The following is an 18,693-nucleotide window of genomic DNA, read 5'->3' as shown; positions in this document are numbered from 1 at the left end:
ATGCGCATCGAACTGTTTATAATATTATTGACATGATTCCACTTTTAAATTTGGGCAGTGAATCAAAAAAATCGGTGTTAATTGGTGAAAAAAGATACATTTGTTTTGTAATTAAGTGTGTAACTAAGTGTATGCATAGACATTCAAATTAATAGACATGTAAATCAGGGAAAGGGGAACAAACCAAATTTTTCGTAGGACTGGAGGTGACCTGACCGTACCTTTCTGTGTTTTGACAATAAATTAATCCGATAGTATACAGGCAACTCGCATTGTAATATCACCATTCATCCTCGAAGATAAAATATACTTATGTATTACTATTCATTTCGCAATGGCGCAGAAATTGTTGGCTGCGTAAAAAACAAAAGTTCCGGCTTGTTTCCGAAATTTAATATTGTGTTACACTATTCAAAAATATTTGAAAATAACCTACTACCACAACAGTAAGCGGAAAATGTTGATTGTGCTGTGATGGAGGACTGGATAAATGTGTTGTGATGTGGGACCCAAACGCGATGTCAACTCAGCCACCGACAGGTCGAACTGTTTAGTTAGACACTTTTAGAAATGTAGCTCTCGGATATACCTTTCCAATTTATTTTAATATGTGATCCTTATTGACTTTTCTACAGGTATAGAATGAATATTTAATTAATTGAAATAACTTTTGGAGTTAATATTGGTTATTCTAGAGTAGTTTAGAAGCCGCAAGATGCGGGCAAAGAATGGCGAATGCTATTACAGCTCCACTGAAACTAACCAAAACATAAATAAAAATGGAGTAATAATTTTATTGCAGAGATAACTCTGTTATACAAATAGAGATTGCACGCAAAAGAAAAAAAGTGTATTGTTGTACACTTTATTTACGTCAATCCCCAGATCAAACAATAAATAATATTATGCCATCTCAAATATTTGTACTAATAAAAATACAACAGGGCACAAATTAACTACATATTAAACAGAGTGTCAGTGTTTGTCTTAAAGATAAAATATTGTCGTGTGCACATTATTGAAATGAAGATAAAATCGCAGACTAAAGAATATATTACGTGAAGAACATCAGAATGGAGTAATCCCTTGCCATTACTGCACGGAGAGAAATCGATTTTTGCCCACACGATAAATTAAGGCGATGCACTACGTCGTGTAATTTTTTAAATTGAGTCGTTATCAATAACAACCCTTACGTAGATGGCGATAAGGTTTAAATTCCCACTTAACACCATCCGCCTGTTTTGATTTATGCAAGAAAAAAACATGGCCAAAAAGTGTCTTTTATTTTATTTTGTGGACTAAAAAATACTCGAATATTTTTAAGGCCAAGATATATTCTACTCGCGGTATTTAATTAAAGCATCTGAAAAATTTCTAGGCGACCAAATTTTCAAACCAAAAACACATGATTTTGCATTACTACGTAGTACATCGCCTTAAGAGTGTTTTATCGATTTGCCTTGATCATGCAAATGACGATAGAAAGAATTTTCGCAGTAATGCAAAAATATTCTGATTTTCATGAACACTTGTTCCAAAATCATGATAATATATTCGTAATTTACAAAAAAATATCAGGTAACCTGTTAATTCATTCGGAAGGCCTACAATTTTAAGAGATTCTTAATAAATTAGCAATTTATAGTAATTTTTCTCTGTGTGCGCCAATAAGCAATTCCAGTCGATTTGTTGTTATTTTTATTATGAATATTCACTTTCTAAATTAAATACCAGTATTTTTTTATTTTCAAATATTTATTTCGTAGTTAAAATAATTTTCAGAGTTTGCATTTTTCAAAAACCGCATCAAAATCTGACGCGGTACGCGTGACGTCACACGTACCCCGGTTTTATGAGTTGTTAACAGTAAGGTCAATCCCACTCGGGTCGGTATAAAAACAAAACAATTTGAATATTAGCAAGATATCCAAAACAAGGATTCTTTTGAAATCATTTACAACTGACGAAATTGAACCAACCATCACGTTGTATGTACGCAACAATCAACGGTGAACGATTGCCACAATGGATAAACCAAAAAAATTGAGTGGTCTGTAAGGGTATATCATATCTTTAGGCGCTAAAGCAAACACGCCACATTTTTAAATCGTTGTAGAAAATTTATTCTGTAACACAAAAATGGCATTAGTATTGTAATTTTTTTCTACAATAAAAAAAGGTAAAAAATTATTTATGACTCTTTGACTCGTGGATTGTGAAATGTTCTAAGAAAAGTTACACGAGTACCTCGTAATGTGTGTTTAATTATGCAGTCATGAATTGTACGTAGACATGTACTGAAACGTAAATTATTAGGGCATTCACTGTTTTTTAATGTATTTAAACAAATAGGTCATTGATTTACAAATAATCTTGCAAACACTACAGGGATTTTATAATAAATACTTTACTTAGTCCACACAAACTTCTCTTATCGTTGTGTGTGTCGTTTTCTTAAACAAGACAACATACTCGTATATGGTGTCCGGAACTCGAAGTGCTATAGAGAATCTATTTAATTAATCCAAAACATACCATTTTCTGAGCATTTCTATATGTATATTTTTCAACTCTTTTTTTTTACATTTTTTTATAGGGTTAAAAGGTGCGGAAAATATGATATTTACGCTTTTATTAACCCCCTAGCAACTGATTTTTTCAAACTTGACCTTAAAAATTCCAACTTACTCGATCCGATTACTCGAAAACGAAAGCTTAAGGCGAAGCTTATTGCAAAATCACTATTTTGATTAATCTTTATAACGAATTGGTGTACATTATGAATACCAAAATATATGCTTTGGATAAATTGAAAGCTTTCCTATCGTTCCGATCGAGTAGAATACAAATAAAAAAATAAATTACTCAATAAAAAATATAAATGTAAACTACTAAAAAAATATTTTTTCAATAAAAATGTATGAACGCATAAAGGAAACAACTTTTAAAAAATACAGTATTATGGCTAAGATTATCTGTGACAGTTCCACATGATTAACTTTTTTGCTTTCTTATAAAATTATTTACAAAATAAATAAACACCAGTTTTGTGCTTGAAATGTTTCTAGATTCCGTTTGTAAAAAAACGTTTCTAGATTCCGTTTGTCAAGCGATTTTAATGCCTATTACCTACAATATAAGGTATACCAAGAATATACACATGTTTGGCTTGTAGCTTCCTCTTAAATCAAAAAACGTTACACCACAAAATGAACTCCAAATGTGATGCAGATTCACAAGGCCTGTAGTGTCGTATAAATTTTAAAAAATTGGATCGGCGATTTATAGCTCAGATCAGAAGTCTACGAGATTTATATAAACAACATTTCATCGCGTACCCTATTAAAACGGAATCCATTCGCAATATCAATCATTGCGCGTACCATGAAAGCGCCGCAGGCAAAAATTCCACTAGGCCCAAGGACAAACCACTCAATTACGTTGATTCTTATGGTCCGGAAAGTCAGATTACAAAGAAAAAAATTGTCACTAAATTTTATGAAACGGAAACATTTCAATTGCGTGAAACTTGGATATTAACTAAACGCTGAATTATTTACAGTGTTTTGTTTGAAACAAAGTAAGTACACAAGGTATGCCTATCGCACAAAATCAAATAAAATCGCCCCGAAAGTACTTTTAACTCTTGATCGTCCCTCAAGTGACTTAATTCGCCTACTGATAGGCGATATTGAAAACATTGGGACTTTTTGAATAGGGCCCCACCGCTTTCCCACCCTGGTAAACGAGGGGGTACCCAAAAGAAACCGAACTGATGTTGCGGCGGACTCAGTTTTTGTAGTACCAGATTCTGTCGGTAGGACCGTGTACACTTGTACAGCACATTTCCCTAGTCAGTATGCTAATCACTGGGCTGGAGATCATCCTTTCGAATGTATTATTTTTTTGTTGACAGTTGTTTAGTGTGCTCGTCATTTATGCGATAGCTAGATTTCTAGATAGATTTTATAGTGAAGTTTTGAAAACTGGTACAAGAATTCTTGAAGTGTTAAAAAGCCTACAAGGATGACGTTATGAGGAAACTCAAAGTTAAAAAAATTGAGAACAAACTCAGAATGGACGACTTCTCTCACATCGAGAAAACAAATCAACATTGTCTTGATGTTTGATCTCACTGAATGAACTTTTTTGGGCGAGATTTGAAGCCTTCCATTGGATTGACTGTTGCTTTGTTTCAGGGTCTTAATCATAGCACCATGGTTAATGATAGTCACCAAAAATATCACACCAGCCGAAAGGACCACTTATCCAGCGCAGTTCTTGGCATACTGACTGGGGAAAGATAGTTGTACACGCTCCTTCCGGTAGAACCCAGTACTACAAAAAATAAGCCCCACACATCATCAGTTCGGTTTCTTTTGGGTACCCCCTCGTAATTTAAAAATGGTTTTTCCTCCAGGACTTTCACAAAGACTCAATAAATCGAAAAGATTTTTTTGTAAATGAAGCTACACATAATATAACCACCCTAACCTTCAGTGTCCCTACACAGCAGCGATTAGTATAAGGGTGATGAGACTGATGAGTAAGAAAAGTATACTTATTATGATACTGGTGATAAAATTAATTTGAGAAAGAAAGGCCAATCTGTTAAATGAAGATAACAAAATCAAAAGAGTATTTGTTAATACATAAATCAAAACAAAAAGAAGAGAAATCCCTGGTCGTACGCAGGGACAAGGGTCAATATATTCAGAGCATTCATAAAACAATGGATCTGGGACACATGGAGACACGAAATTGATAGAATATTGCAACCAAACAAAGACTGATTGAAGTGAGACAACCTGTGTAATATCCAAGTGATTGAAGTGAGACAACCTGTGTAGTATCCAAGTGATATTAGTATAATTAAATTTAATTAATATTAGCTTAAGATCTACATTGTAAACTGTCAAGCTTTACAAAATACAACAAAATTATAGCACACATTCTAACTAGTGAAATAGATTATATTAAAATGCGAATTGAATAAAATAAAATACGGAAAATGTAAAGTGTATTCCGCAGCACGGGAAATTCCAGTGGGGAAAACATTATTAAATAAAATCATGTCAACACAAAACATAGTAAATAAATAATTAACAAATATTACAACCAGGATAACAAAGCCTAAGGATTGCTTAAGAGGAAGCTAGAAGCCAAAAATGTGTATATTCTTGGTATACCTTGTATCGTAGTTAATAGACATTAAAATCGCTTGACAAACGGAGTCTAGAAACGTTCGATTTCAAGCAAAAAACTGGTTTTTATTTATTTTTTAAATAATTTTATAAGAAAGCAAAAAAGTTAATCAAGTGAATATCAAGTGAATCTTAGATATAATGCTGTATTTTATGCGATCATATATTTATATTGAAAAAAAAATTTTTTTTAGTATTTTGCATTTATATTTTTTATTGAGAATTTATTAATTTATTTGTATTCTACTCAAGCGAAGCGATAAGAAAACTTTCAATTTATCTAAATATATCTCATAATGTACACCAATTCGTTGTAAAATCAAAAATATAAACCTACACTATTTCAACGACACCTGGCTTAGATCTTACATTGAATCCATAGATTTCGCAATACATATACAAAAATATACAGTATTTGGTCGGTAGTATGGAGGGCCGTTTATAATTCTGTTAATATTCACACATACAAACGTAAAACCAAATCAAATAATATAAATAATGTGAATACCTCACAACAGTCCCATTTGTTCTGAGGCTGAAGGAAGTAGGGAGGGGAAGAAAATAGATAAAGCCATTTAAAGTAACTTTTCTATTCTGAATGGCAGTGTTTTCGCCACTCTCGTACATCATGTGATGTGTGTAAATGCACGTTGTTTATATATGCAATAAACTGAAACATCATCATCGCTATTAATATGCATATGTAATGAAACATTTTCTGTGCCAATAGTAAAGTAACGTAAATATATCGTGGCACTCTATAGAAAAGGTCAAACAAGAGAATCGTTTAAATTGAACTTCGAATAGTGCTTTATCGCTTTTTACGAAGCACCTCCCATTTATTGAACTCTGCTCACATTGGCCAGGCAGATTAACACAATTAAAATCAGGATCGGATTTCAAATTTACACGTTAAATAAATAACACTCAAAGAACAGTCTAATCACAAAGTTAGGGAACCTTTTATTGAACATACATAAAAATAACAAAAAAAATATTTCAGTAAATAGTATTATTTCGGATATGATTTGAGATTGCATAACCTCCTCCTTTAGGACAGATGTATCACATCGGCCCTGATCAGAGATGTGCTTTATTTCAAATAAATCCATTTCAAATGGAAATGCAAAATGCAAAATGGGTATTTTCCATTTTGCATTTTAAATGCTTTTCTAAAAAGCATTTTGCATTTTAAATGCTTTTCCCAATGCATTTTCCATTTTAAATGCTTTTTTGCAACATTCTTCCTACTATCTCCACCAATCTTTTTTTCATAAGCCCCAAATATCAGTCGGTCCTCAACATCGCTATGAGAGATAATTTCCATTTGTCAAGTTGCTCCCTGGTAGGAGCCCTGGCAATTGAGTGATACCGTTACAAAAAAATACTGATTCAAATACTGAACATGGGGCCATGACGCTGTAATATTAAATGTTAGATAGCAGTTTCTACGTTTTTACGTTGGCAACATTAGCCCAGCGCAAATTTTTTGTGGTTTCATAATCTGTAGTCGTGTTTTTTTTTTTTTTTTTTTATATTAACTCCACACAGGAGGCCCTGAAGAAAATAATTTCCCTCAGGGCCTATGTCATCTTTGGGGATGCTGTGTGGAGGGTCTTTTTGTGGAGAGGAAGGAGTGAACATGGGTCTTGAAGAGTCCCATGTTGTAGGAGGGAGGAAACACAGAGGCCGGCAGTTCGTTCCACAGCCGAGCTGTTGAACTTAAGAACGAATCGTGGTGTTTTTTGATTTACCATCATGTAATATGTTTGTTCTACATTGATGTCCATTATTAAATGACAAAATTGTTTAAAAATTCTATAATTATTTTAATTGTTTGACCTGAGAAACCGTTTTGCATTTTCAATGCATTTTGAAAATAGGTATTTTGCATTTTGCATTTGAAATGCTTTTCTAAAAACCATTTTGCATTTTGCATTTTCAAATGGAAAAGTTTTGACCCATTTCCATTTTGCATTTCAAATGGTTTTGGGTACCCATTTTGCACATCTCTGGCCCTGATGATGGAAACGGTAATGCTGTCCGAAACATTGGCTAAAAAAGAGGTAGCGCAACACGGAAAAATACCCCAAAAATAAATCACTATGGTAGGTTTTCGTTTACTTGGATGCAAATGGCAACATCAAGAATAATAGGAAAAATGTTGAAAAAAACGTTATTCAGAAATCATAAATAGATATTTGAGCGAGATAATTGCAAAGAACTGTGTTTTTTGGAAATTTACATCAAATAAGCCATGTGATTAGATGTTAAATAAAAATATTTATACCGCGTGGAAGAAACGCGAATGTTCAGCATTTATTTATTTTATGTAAAGAAAAATTGAGTTACGGTATGTTTTCCTGTCAAGTCAATCGTTCAGATTCGAAATTCAAACATAACCTCACATTTGAATCTACCATAACTTGTTCTAAATTCGGTGTTCCATTTAATTAAATTTCTAAACTTTTTTGGTAAACAGTCTGTAGTTTTAGTTTAGTTTCTGAGTGCAGCACTGTGTCAAGATTATGCATGACGGACGTTATTTGACGAACGCAGCTCTAGTTAGAAGTATGAATTATAATAGCTGTAGTGCGTTAGGTATCGGTAGGTACTGTGCCTACCGCGATAAGCGCTTCGTGGAAAAGCGACGCTATTTCTAGGTAGGCCCGATCCGAGGATAGCCCCCGCACTGTGACGTTTAACAACCGTTGGTGTTGGCGCGGAAACGTTTTTGAAATAAATTTCGAACGATTGCGAAAAAGATGGCGGCGGTCTGTGACGCTACTCGAGAACAGTTTGACATGTCCGTAACTTTGCAATTTAGATTGATAAAAAACAAAGAAATTTGATGACGAAAGCGGCGCAATACCCTTTTGGTTGGCTTTTTGATGAAAAAAAGTAGTTGGTCTATCGAAATTGTCACCCTCGGCGCTTTCTTTCAGTGTGATATGATTAATATATTTAATAAATAGTTCTGTTTTACAAAATATTAAAAGGTTGTTTGTTAAGTAAACGAAAAGTATTTTTAATAAGACGTCGAAGTGATTTTTTTAATTTTTCACAATCAACAGGCAGCGTCCGAAATTCTGGGTGCTATGATCAAAATTATACAAAATACAAAAGATATCTTAATAAATTTTTGACATTCTTCAATATTTTGAATCATCATCCAACACTAACTAGCATTTTTGCATGTTCTAAATATAATGTTCTACATAATTCTACTCCATCCATATTAAAAGGAAGCTACAAGTCAAAAATGTGTATATTCTTGGTATATCTTATATTGTAGGTAATAGGCATTAAAATTACTTGACAAACGGAGTCTACAAACGTTCGATTTCAAGCACAAAACAGCAAAAAGGTTAATCAAGTGAAACTGTCACAGATAATCTTAGCTTTAATACTGTATTTTTTAAAAGTTGTTTCTTTTACGCGTTTATACATTTCTATTGAAAAATTTTTTTTTTAGTTATTTACATTTATATTTTTTTATTGAGTATTTTTTAATATTTTTTTTATTCTACTCAAGCGAAACGATAGGAAAACCTTCAATTTATCTAAAGCATTTTTTTGGTATTCATAATGTACACCAATTCGTTATAAAGATTAATAAAAATAGTGATTTGGCATTAAGCTTCGCCTTAATCTAAATTCAACATTTATTAAATCTGTCAATAACATGGCAATGCTGTACTTTTACTGTATATTCCTGTCACATACCTTAGAACAGGTCACACCTAGTGAGATAGGTAATGTAAAGCATTCGATTAAATTATATACAAAATTAATCGTGGTAACTACGAATATTGTTGTTCTCTTTTTTTATGAAAATGTAATATTTTTGTTTTAATATACGCGGATTATCGGCACTGAACTGAACTTAAAAATCGAAAATGATAAAAATCAACAGTATTATTTATTGGTTTTACCTGGGATCTTGAAAATATTACTTTTCGGTGTTCTTATTTATACGTGCTATACAGCGTATTCCACGAAACTTTCATTCATGAAATACTTTCAATTTCATTAGTGCCCAAATAAAAAGTTATGTAAAATTTATTATTTTTTCTTTGTGAATTATAAAGCGTTCGTATACTAACACCTTTATAATTATTATTTATTACTACACGGTCAGTTGTTCTGATTTAGTAATGTTATTATTAAGTTCTGCAAGTGTATTTTAGTTTTATTTTATTATTGTGACAGCTGTTTCGGCGTTCAACGCTATTTTCAAAGCTAAGGCCACGTTTAGACGACTTATTTATATGATTCTATTTACCCCCGCACATTTTTTTTCAATCAAATAAGTGCATTACTCGCAAAAGTAAAGCTGCGATTACACTGGACATTTTTTTGGTAACCTCCACATTCCTCGCACGATCAAACATGGTTTTACCACACAAACGCCTCAGGGATCTCATTTCAACAGCATTCAATCTACTTTCATCCTTTCTTTGCCAGTTCCATACCTCACTTCCATACATCAAGGTAGGTAGCAGCACTCCGTTGTGGACTGTTAATTTCGCTTCTTTGGACAATTTTTTGTCAGCGCTAACTGCGTTCAGTCCTCCAATTACCTGATAATTAGAATCGCCTTATTTAAAAAAATATATATAAAGATTTTGTAAATTAGATTATGGCTAATTACAACCACCCTAAAGCTTCGTGGTATGAGCGTGGAACACAGTATATACTATCAGGTGTTAGGTGAAGCTTCGTGCAGTGTGTGCAGTTAGTGGGCCCGGGCAAGGAGTGACGAAGGGTTGGAAGATAAAGGAGCTGACTGACCTGTGCAGGGGCGGCGCCGGCTGGGGGGCGCTCATCCCCCTGGGGGAGGCGAGGGCGGGCGGGCCCGGGCTCCGCCAACGCCCGCTGCAACAACACCTTGAACCATGAGACAATATAATTACACTTTTCACTTCTACCACACTCCATACTGCATTTTAATGCCTACTTCATGTCCTCGGAGAGACTATTCAGTTTAAGTTCCGAAACGTTTGCAACTTCTGCGGATTCTGTGCTAATCGTTTAAGGCGATGCCATACGTAGTAATGCAAAATCATGTGTTTTTGGTTTGAAAATTTGGTCGCCTAGAAATTTTTCAGATGCTTTAATTAAATACTGCGAGTAGAATACATCTTGGCCTTTAAAATAATCGAGTATTTTTTAGATAAGTATTTTTATAAGCCCAGAAAAAAATAAAGTAAAGGCCTATGAAAACTGCTTTAAAGTTCAAAATGTCCTACTTACGAACCCATTTTCGGTTATGATTTTATTGTATAATGTGGCAAATTAAGTTATTTATAAAATGATCGAAAAAAATTCAATATTTATGCCTGAACATCCACAAAATAAAATAAAAGGCACTTTTTGGCCATGTTTTTTTCTTGCATAAATCAAAACAGGCGGATAGTGTTAAGCGGGAATTTAAACCTTATCGCCAACGACGTAGTGCATCGCCTTAAACGTGTAACTTAGTCCACAATGCTTCCGAAATGCTTAAAAAAACAGTTAACATGAGAATTCCGCGCAAAAACTTTATTTAATCATTTCTATTTATTTTACAGTTAAAGTATTTTAATTGTAATATAAACACGTGTGACGTGTTTTTGATAGTGAATTTATTGTGCATTGATTTGAAAAAATATTAAAATACAAAACAAAAAATACAGACTGATTATGTGTAGGTAAGTAGAATTATGTTTAAAATAGCTTCCCGCTCGAGTAACCGTTACTTTTAAGAAACCGAAAAGTTTCGGTTATTTTATAGAAGAAACTGAAATTCCCACCCCTACTGTTTAGAGTTCAGAGCTTATTAACTTAGGGCCTTATTAATAAATGTGGTAAATTGTTGTTTTATCATTTATGTATTTGACAAGGCGGAGACAAATTATTATTTATTTTTATTTTATTTTATTTATTTATTTAACGCCCAGAGGGCTTTTACATGGTTGGTAGTATAATTTTAATTTGACAGATACTTTGAAACATAAAAAATAAGAATAAAATTACATTTGATAAAAGCTATGCAACAAGTCATACAAACACAAGAAACAAAAACAGAAAATTACAGCTATTTGTAGGTTTACATGATGTGTTTAGGAGTATTGTTGAAATAAATGTTTTAAATGATCCACAAAACTTGCCAAGTTGGTATTGAATATGTCAACATCACCCAAGTAATGATTTCTCATGGTGTGAAGTCGTTGTATCGGAGAGTGGGCAATGTAGTTACGCTTATGTGTGCTGCTGAAGAATATTGTATTTTGTCGTGTTGTTACTTTGGGTGTATGTATGTTTATAAGTTGCAGGAGTTCACAACAGTCGAATTTAGAGTTAAGTATTTTGAATAAGAACGTTAAATCGTTTATTTTACGTATATCTTCTAATGTATGTATTTTTAGAGTATTTAATAAGAAACAATTAGTCGCCTGAAATATCCATACAAATTGAACATATCTCCGAGTAAAAATATTGAATCCGCACCTTCTGATGTCCGGTGAGGTGCTCTGGACCACTGAGCTACGTCGGCTTATTCCCAACCCGCCAAATAATTCAATATATACTAGTACATCAATCAACAATTACTGCTTATTATATTTTTTCACCTGTAAATAACCAACTTTATGTAGGAAATATGTAGGAAAGGTTTGTAACTATATTATTTAAACTACATCTTTAACCAATGTTATGTAAACAATAACCTGTGGTAAATAGAGGTACCAAAAAACTGTCCAATATAAATTCCTACACTAAACTTTTACTTGTGCTCATTGTAATTGCATTCAAACACACAACGTATAGTCCTATGTTATATTTTTCCTGATTGTTGTGGTCGAGTGCGGAGAAACCACAATGAATTGCAGCTTACCTTAATAATACCGCCTCTTACACACGAGTTGGTCCCATGATAACTCAATCCAATGACAACTCAACACACCTTTAAAAAGTGATATAAAAGCTTTAAAAGCGATGAAAAACGTGTATACCTAACCTAAGTAACACAAAAAATCTAACATAAAAATATCTCCCGATAAAAAACAGTAACTGTTCAATTGAGCCGTTGTACGGTTTACTAGGAGTCGTACGAATGAGGATCATCAAAAAAACTAGCTCAATTGAGCGACTCGTTCGTGAACGACTCATGGCTGTTGAGTATTTTAAAGAGGTGATTTAAGATTGTTTTGGCGTAAATTTGTCGAACATCTGGGTACTTATAAACCTTTTTTGTACTTTTTTCTATTTCTAGGATATGGTTTTGTTCCGAATGTGGCCACATAATTAAGATACTGCGAAAACAAATCGCGCAGCTGTGTTGAACAGTTTGAATACCCTTTGCAATATGTTCAAATGTGCATACGTCAAGCTGACAGCTTAAAAATGATTGCAGCAGTAATTTTATTTCAAAGTCAATGTTTCACACCTGAACTAAAAAATACAATTTATTAGTGCTGAATGAAATATTGTCAAGTGCAGTACGATAGACCATTTTGGAGTAGTTTGAATCAAATCAACCATAGAAAATAGGAACGTCGCGTCGCACAGTGGCTTAAATTTGAGCGCTGGCGCGACATTGACCCCAGATCGGCATGTTCCCGAAATGATTTTTTTTTACCAATGTGTTCTCAATTAATCGCTGACATTAAAAAAACCATTGAAAATAACATCCGAAGCTTACTTACTCGGTAATTACGCACAGAACTGAGATGTTCGGACGTGCAACTATGCTGCTGTATCTAGGCGAGTTTGAAGGCGTGCGAAATCAGGTTGTTTGTGAACTTTTTGTAAAAAAAAGTATTTTTAAAAATCACTTAAGATATTCTTTAAGATACGTGGTTTATTTAAATAATTGAAAAAAAAAAAATTTTTTCATAAATTATAACTGTTGCCTTGGTTCAAAGTTTACTTTTTTTTCCAATTTTTTGCAACAAATTATAATGTACAAAATTGTTCACTGTATTTTTATTATCTGTTTTCTTAAAGAATTATAATCTATAAAATACAAACTTAGCGCCCAAATTACTCGCTACTTTTTATAAAATCACTATCAACATTTCAACTAATAAGAATTAACAAAAATAAGTGGTATTTCTTATTAATACTTAAAAAAATATCAATGATGCCAAATGGTCGAACGCCGAGAGCGATGTCGCGCCAAATCATCAAAATTGGCCACTGTGCGTCGCTCCGGTTTGAGCAATATATCACCATAATTTTATTAATTAATTCTAGTGTAGTAATAAAAACCTCGTTATGTTTCTGGTGTTAGGGAAGGCATAATTTCTTAATTTTTATAGTAATAAAAAAGAATCTTCACTTTTAAAACTGGTTTACATATTTTTTTCTCTTTTCTTTTATTATTTTAGTACATTTGAATTGAAAATTATGTGTACCATGTATCCTGTTCAGTTTTGGGATATTTATATTGTTATTGTTTAAAACTAAAAACCTTCTGTTGTCACTCTAATATGCAGTAAATCTTGTAAAATGTGTATTATGTAAAAGCCCATCAGGGCGTTTAAATCTCTAAATAGTATAAAATAAAGTCCCTATCCGCGTCTGTCTGTTAGTTCTTGCGTTTGATTCTTCTAAACTACGTAGCGGATTTTGATTGGGTTCTCACTATCATTTAGAGAATTTCTTCCGGAAGGTTTACATATACAGGGTTTTCCAATAAGAGGTGTTATTTTTATATTCAATCGTAAAAGATCAATGGTTTCGTTGCTTGTGTGGCACGTAGCGCCGTCTTGTTGAAAGTAAACATTGTCCAGATCAATACCATCCAATTCCGGCCATAAAAAATCATCAATTATCTCTCGATAGCGCAATCCATTCACCGTAACTGTTGCTCCAGCCTCATTTTCGAAAAAGTAAGGTCCAATGACTCCGCCGGACCATAAACCGCACGAAACAGTCACACGTTGAGGATAGATAGGCTTTTCAACGATAACTCATGGGTTTTCCGAGCCCCAGATGCGACAATTTTGCTTGTTGACAAAGCCACCGAGGTGGATATGGGCCTCATCACTCAAGATGATTTGCATTTGATTCACTCAAGCGTGTATCGTTCCATTTTTATTAATGGCGTAGTAACATCTACCGAAATAGCGGGCTATTCAAAATAACACCTTTTATTGGAAAACCCTGTATTATACATTATATTTATAGAAAGTAGAGAAAGGTCGATGTTTTATAATAAAGACGAAAAAATATGTTTTCGGGCGCTACATTGAATACGCTGTCTAATCCTTATGAGATACATCAAAAAGATGTACTACGGAATTATATATCTTAAAAAGGCCTACAGAAAAGTCCATTATGGTATATGTCTATCTCTTAAGAATAATCTTCAGCAACGTAAGATGCTACTGGCAAGACCATGGTTCATAGGTAAAACGATATAACTTTAAAATGCGCTATGGACTAAGTCAGGGGTCCGCAGACTTTCAAGTGTACGGAGAAAAATGAGCATTGCTAATTTATTAAGAATCTCTTCAAATTGGTAAGCCGGTTAAAAACGGGAATGCAGGCCGTTTCCTGATAAACTTTTAGTAAATTCCTAATATACCGAAACACGTGTGCATGCACCTGCATTTGCTTGATAAAACATTCGTATCAAACTAAAAGTTTATCGGGAAACTTGTTAATTCATTCGTTAAGAGCCTTCAATCCCGTTTTTAACCGGATTATCAATAATTTGAAGAGATTCTTAATAAATTAGCAATCCTCATTTATCTCCCTGTGAGAAGATCTAGGCTTTAAAGGAAACAGGCAGGATAACAAATGTATCAGAGAGCCATATAAATAGGGGGTGGGGAGGCTAGAGATATTCCGTTATTATAACACATTTAAATAAATTAATAGCTGCTACATCATTGTTAAAGAATTAAGATAACATTAATGTGGGGAAAACAGACTTTACCCCCACATAATATGAAATCTATTGTCACAATTTTATCAGTAAATCGGTTTAATCGGTAAGTCGTCAAAACGTGGTTAAAACCACAGTTTGAAAACGGCCTTGAAAGCCGAAACAGCTGTAACAAAAACAAAAACCAAAAAATACTTGCAGTTACTTATTAAATATGATTTATATTAAATAAAAATAATAAAAATGGAGTTCTACGAATTAAACACAAAAAAAATAAAAACATAGATTTCAACACAGAAATAACCGGTTCCTTAGACAAATAACTCATCATCATTTTACGTGAATGCGTTCTACATAAAGTAAAGAGCTAGAATATCCAAAAAAATATCTGAGTTGGCAACACTGTCTCATGTTGTCTCATGGCGGCTGGTTGAGTGGAAGTGAAATTGGAGTTGATGTTTGAAGAGCCGCAAACGCCTATGCAAAGAGCCGCACACGACTCGCGAGTCGCGGTCTGCTGATTCCTGGTCTGGGTCAGTGATTCCCAAAGTGTTTGGGTGGCGTTTGAGAGATCCAGAGGGACAGTTTGACAGCCTTGAGGGCAAATAAAATGTGAAAGTGAAAGATATAGATATAACTACCTAAATTAACTATGTGTGTGTATACATAGCCTTACTAATAAACATGTTTTAAATTTTACACAACCGATAAACAATCATTTATTTTTTCGAAAACGGTTGTTTATTAGTTACGTACAATTTATTTAAAATCAGGCGGTGAGCCGAGTAAGTTTGGGAAACACTAGATTGCGAAGACAACACGTTTGGGAAACACCAGAGTCATAGACATATGAATATTAGTAGACCTGCCCTAAGTGATTAAAAACGTATTATCCCCACTCCCCATACCGGTTCCATTGGAGACGGCTGGGCTCGCGTATGGCCTCAAGTGAAATTTGAAAACGTGACGTCATCATTCTTGTGCGAACTATGGTCGAGGCATCATCGGTTCATTTTACGAAATAACACGGCAAAATGTTGACTTGTGATATGAAAACTTGTAAAAATAGACGTGAAAAAGAGAATAAACCCAATTGTCGTATTACATTCCATAAGTAAGCATTATTTAACTCTACTTTAAGCTTATTCACACCGTATTATATGGATCAGTTTTAGAAACATATACTATCACATCACAATGTAGCGATTCTCAAGTGTGCTCATCGTTGTTTACTGGGGTAAGTAAATTATGAAACATTTGTAAAAGTGTCTTAACTAAATACTCTGAAACTAACTACGACTCTGCAAACAGAAGAAATTTACTTTGCCGAATTTGGACTTCGCAAATTAGTTCATAACGTGGCGAGTAATTTGCGCTCCCATGTAAAAATGTCTATTCATTCAAAAGCAGATTTTACTTTTAAGAAGTAAATGGTGATATTATAATGCGAGATGCCTATTTACTGTCAGATTGATTTATTGACGAATCACAGTCAGCTTCACCCCCTTCGTTCTTCAACAGTTGATTTTACCCCTCGCCATTATCTTCTCGTCTATTAATTCCTATTTCTGTGACCAGAGTTCACTTTTTTACATTATGTGTATAGGGTTTGTAGAATATAGTGTTTCTTTGATTTTACGTCATACTCTATAATTATTTCATGATATAGTGTGTTATTTTTTAACTCTTCCTAAGTGAAATTGAAGGTGTTATTATTTTTATTTGTTTTTAATAAGGATGCCATTGTTTACAGGTGAAAAAATATAATAAGCAGTAATTGTTGATTGAGGTACTAGTACATATTGAATCATTTGGCGGGTTGGAAATAAGCCGACATAGCTCAGTGGATACAGAGCACCTGACCGGACATCAGAAGGCACGAGTTCAATTCCCGTTGGCGGCATTTATTTTTACTCGGGAGATATTTTCAATTTGTATTAGTATTTCGGATGACTAATTATTGCTTATAATTATTTATTATCCTTTATGCTATGCATAAAACCTTTTCCTATAAACGTTAGTTTATCATTAAAAAAATAAGGATGCCATTATTTACAAGATGTTAAAATGAACTATGTGGTCGAGACGTGCATTATTACAGTTTTTTCCTGTCAAATTCTGGAATCCTTACTTCTGAACAGACTCTAAAATATTGTTCCAAGATCAATGTTGCCACAGTAAATAATGGATAAAGAAACATATCTCAGTAGGTACCTACCTACGTTTATGTAAAAAACACACTTGAGTTTCAAAATATCGCAATGACTTTGAAGTATTTGAATATAATATGCAAATTTAAAACTGTCACCTAAATTTTATTGTAATATTTTAACTATAACACAAGAGCTTAACTATTTACTGTGAAATTAATTATTAAAACAATAGGACTAAGCATTGGTCTCAACAAACCTTTTTCATTTATTTTCTGTGTATTTTTCAAATTAATATTGTTGGAATATTATAAATGGATAAAATCTATATTTTTTTCCTACAGAAATATAGATTTTTAATAAATATACAGAAACGTCTTTTCTTATAATACTAAAATAGTTTTTTTTTTTAAATGTATGTTTTAATTAAACCTAAGCTGAAAACCAAAGAACCTATTTTAGTGTCATAGATTATTAATATTTTGTTTTAAATAAGTGAAGAAAAAACTAACCTTGAAACATCGACATCAATAACAGAGGCCGCCAAGTGAAAAATCGATTTTAATTTTTTTTAAATCTTTAAATTGTATAAAATAAAGTCGCTACCCGTGTCTTTCTGTTTGTGCGCTTAGTTCTTATAAACTATGCAACGGATGTTAAGGCGAAGCTTAATGCTAAATCACTATTTTGATTAATCTTTATAACGAATTGATGTACATTATGAATACCGAAAAATATGCTTAAGATAAATTGGAGGTTTTTCTATCGTTTCGCTTGAGTTGAATACAAATAAAAAATAAATTAGTCAATAAAAAATATAAATGCAAACTACTAAAAAATATTTTTTCAGTAAAAATGTATGAACGCATACAGGAAACAACTTTTAAAAAATAAAGTATTATAGCTAAGATTATCTGTGACAGTTTTACTTGATTAACTTTTGTGCTTTCTTATAAAATTATTTACACAATAAATAAAAACCAATTTTGTGCTTGAAATCGAACGTTTCTAGACTCCATTTGTCAAGCGATTTTAATGCCTATTACATACAACATAAGCAGAGATGTGCTTTATTTCAAATAAATCCATTTCAAATGGAAATGCAAAATGGGTATTTTCCATTTTGCATTTTAAAGGCTTTTCTCAATGCATTTCCATTTAAATGCTTTTTTGCAACATTCTTCCTACTATCTCCGCTCATCTTTTTTTCATAAGCCCCAAATATCAGTTGGTCCTCAACCTCGCTATGAGAGAAAATTTACATTTGTCAAGTTGCTCCCTGGTAGGAGCCCTGGCAATTGAGTGATACCATTACAAAAAATACTAATTCAAATACTGAACATGGGGCCATGACGCTGTAATATTAAATGTTAGATAGCAGTTTCTATGTTTTTACGTTGGCAACATTAGTCCCGCGCAATTTTTTTGTGGTTTCATAATCTGTAGTCGTGGTGTTTTT

The 18,693-nt window shown here is 33.1% G+C and overlaps 1 protein-coding gene across 2 annotated transcripts in view; it reads right to left on the bottom strand.

Moving 5' to 3' along the window:
- The window catches only part of raw (NDT-like domain-containing protein raw), a 224,183-nt gene that overhangs the window by 203,591 nt on the left and 1,899 nt on the right, over window positions 1–18,693 (bottom strand). The window contains exon 2 of one of the 2 annotated variants that reach the window (XM_089643337.1): window positions 10,002–10,085. The exons of the other annotated variant lie outside the window; for it this stretch is intronic. Coding sequence (XP_089499463.1) covers window positions 10,002–10,036 — 35 coding nt within the window. The 5' untranslated portion in view covers window positions 10,037–10,085. The remainder of the gene's footprint in view (window positions 1–10,001; window positions 10,086–18,693) is intronic. 2 annotated transcript variants of the gene reach the window in all.

The sequence above is a fragment of the Hesperophylax consimilis genome, chromosome 19 (assembly GCF_061612785.1).
Source record: "Hesperophylax consimilis isolate HC1 chromosome 19, BYU_Hcon_1.0, whole genome shotgun sequence".
Taxonomy (NCBI): domain Eukaryota; kingdom Metazoa; phylum Arthropoda; class Insecta; order Trichoptera; family Limnephilidae; genus Hesperophylax; species Hesperophylax consimilis.
This window is presented reverse-complemented; position numbering and strand designations above follow the sequence as displayed.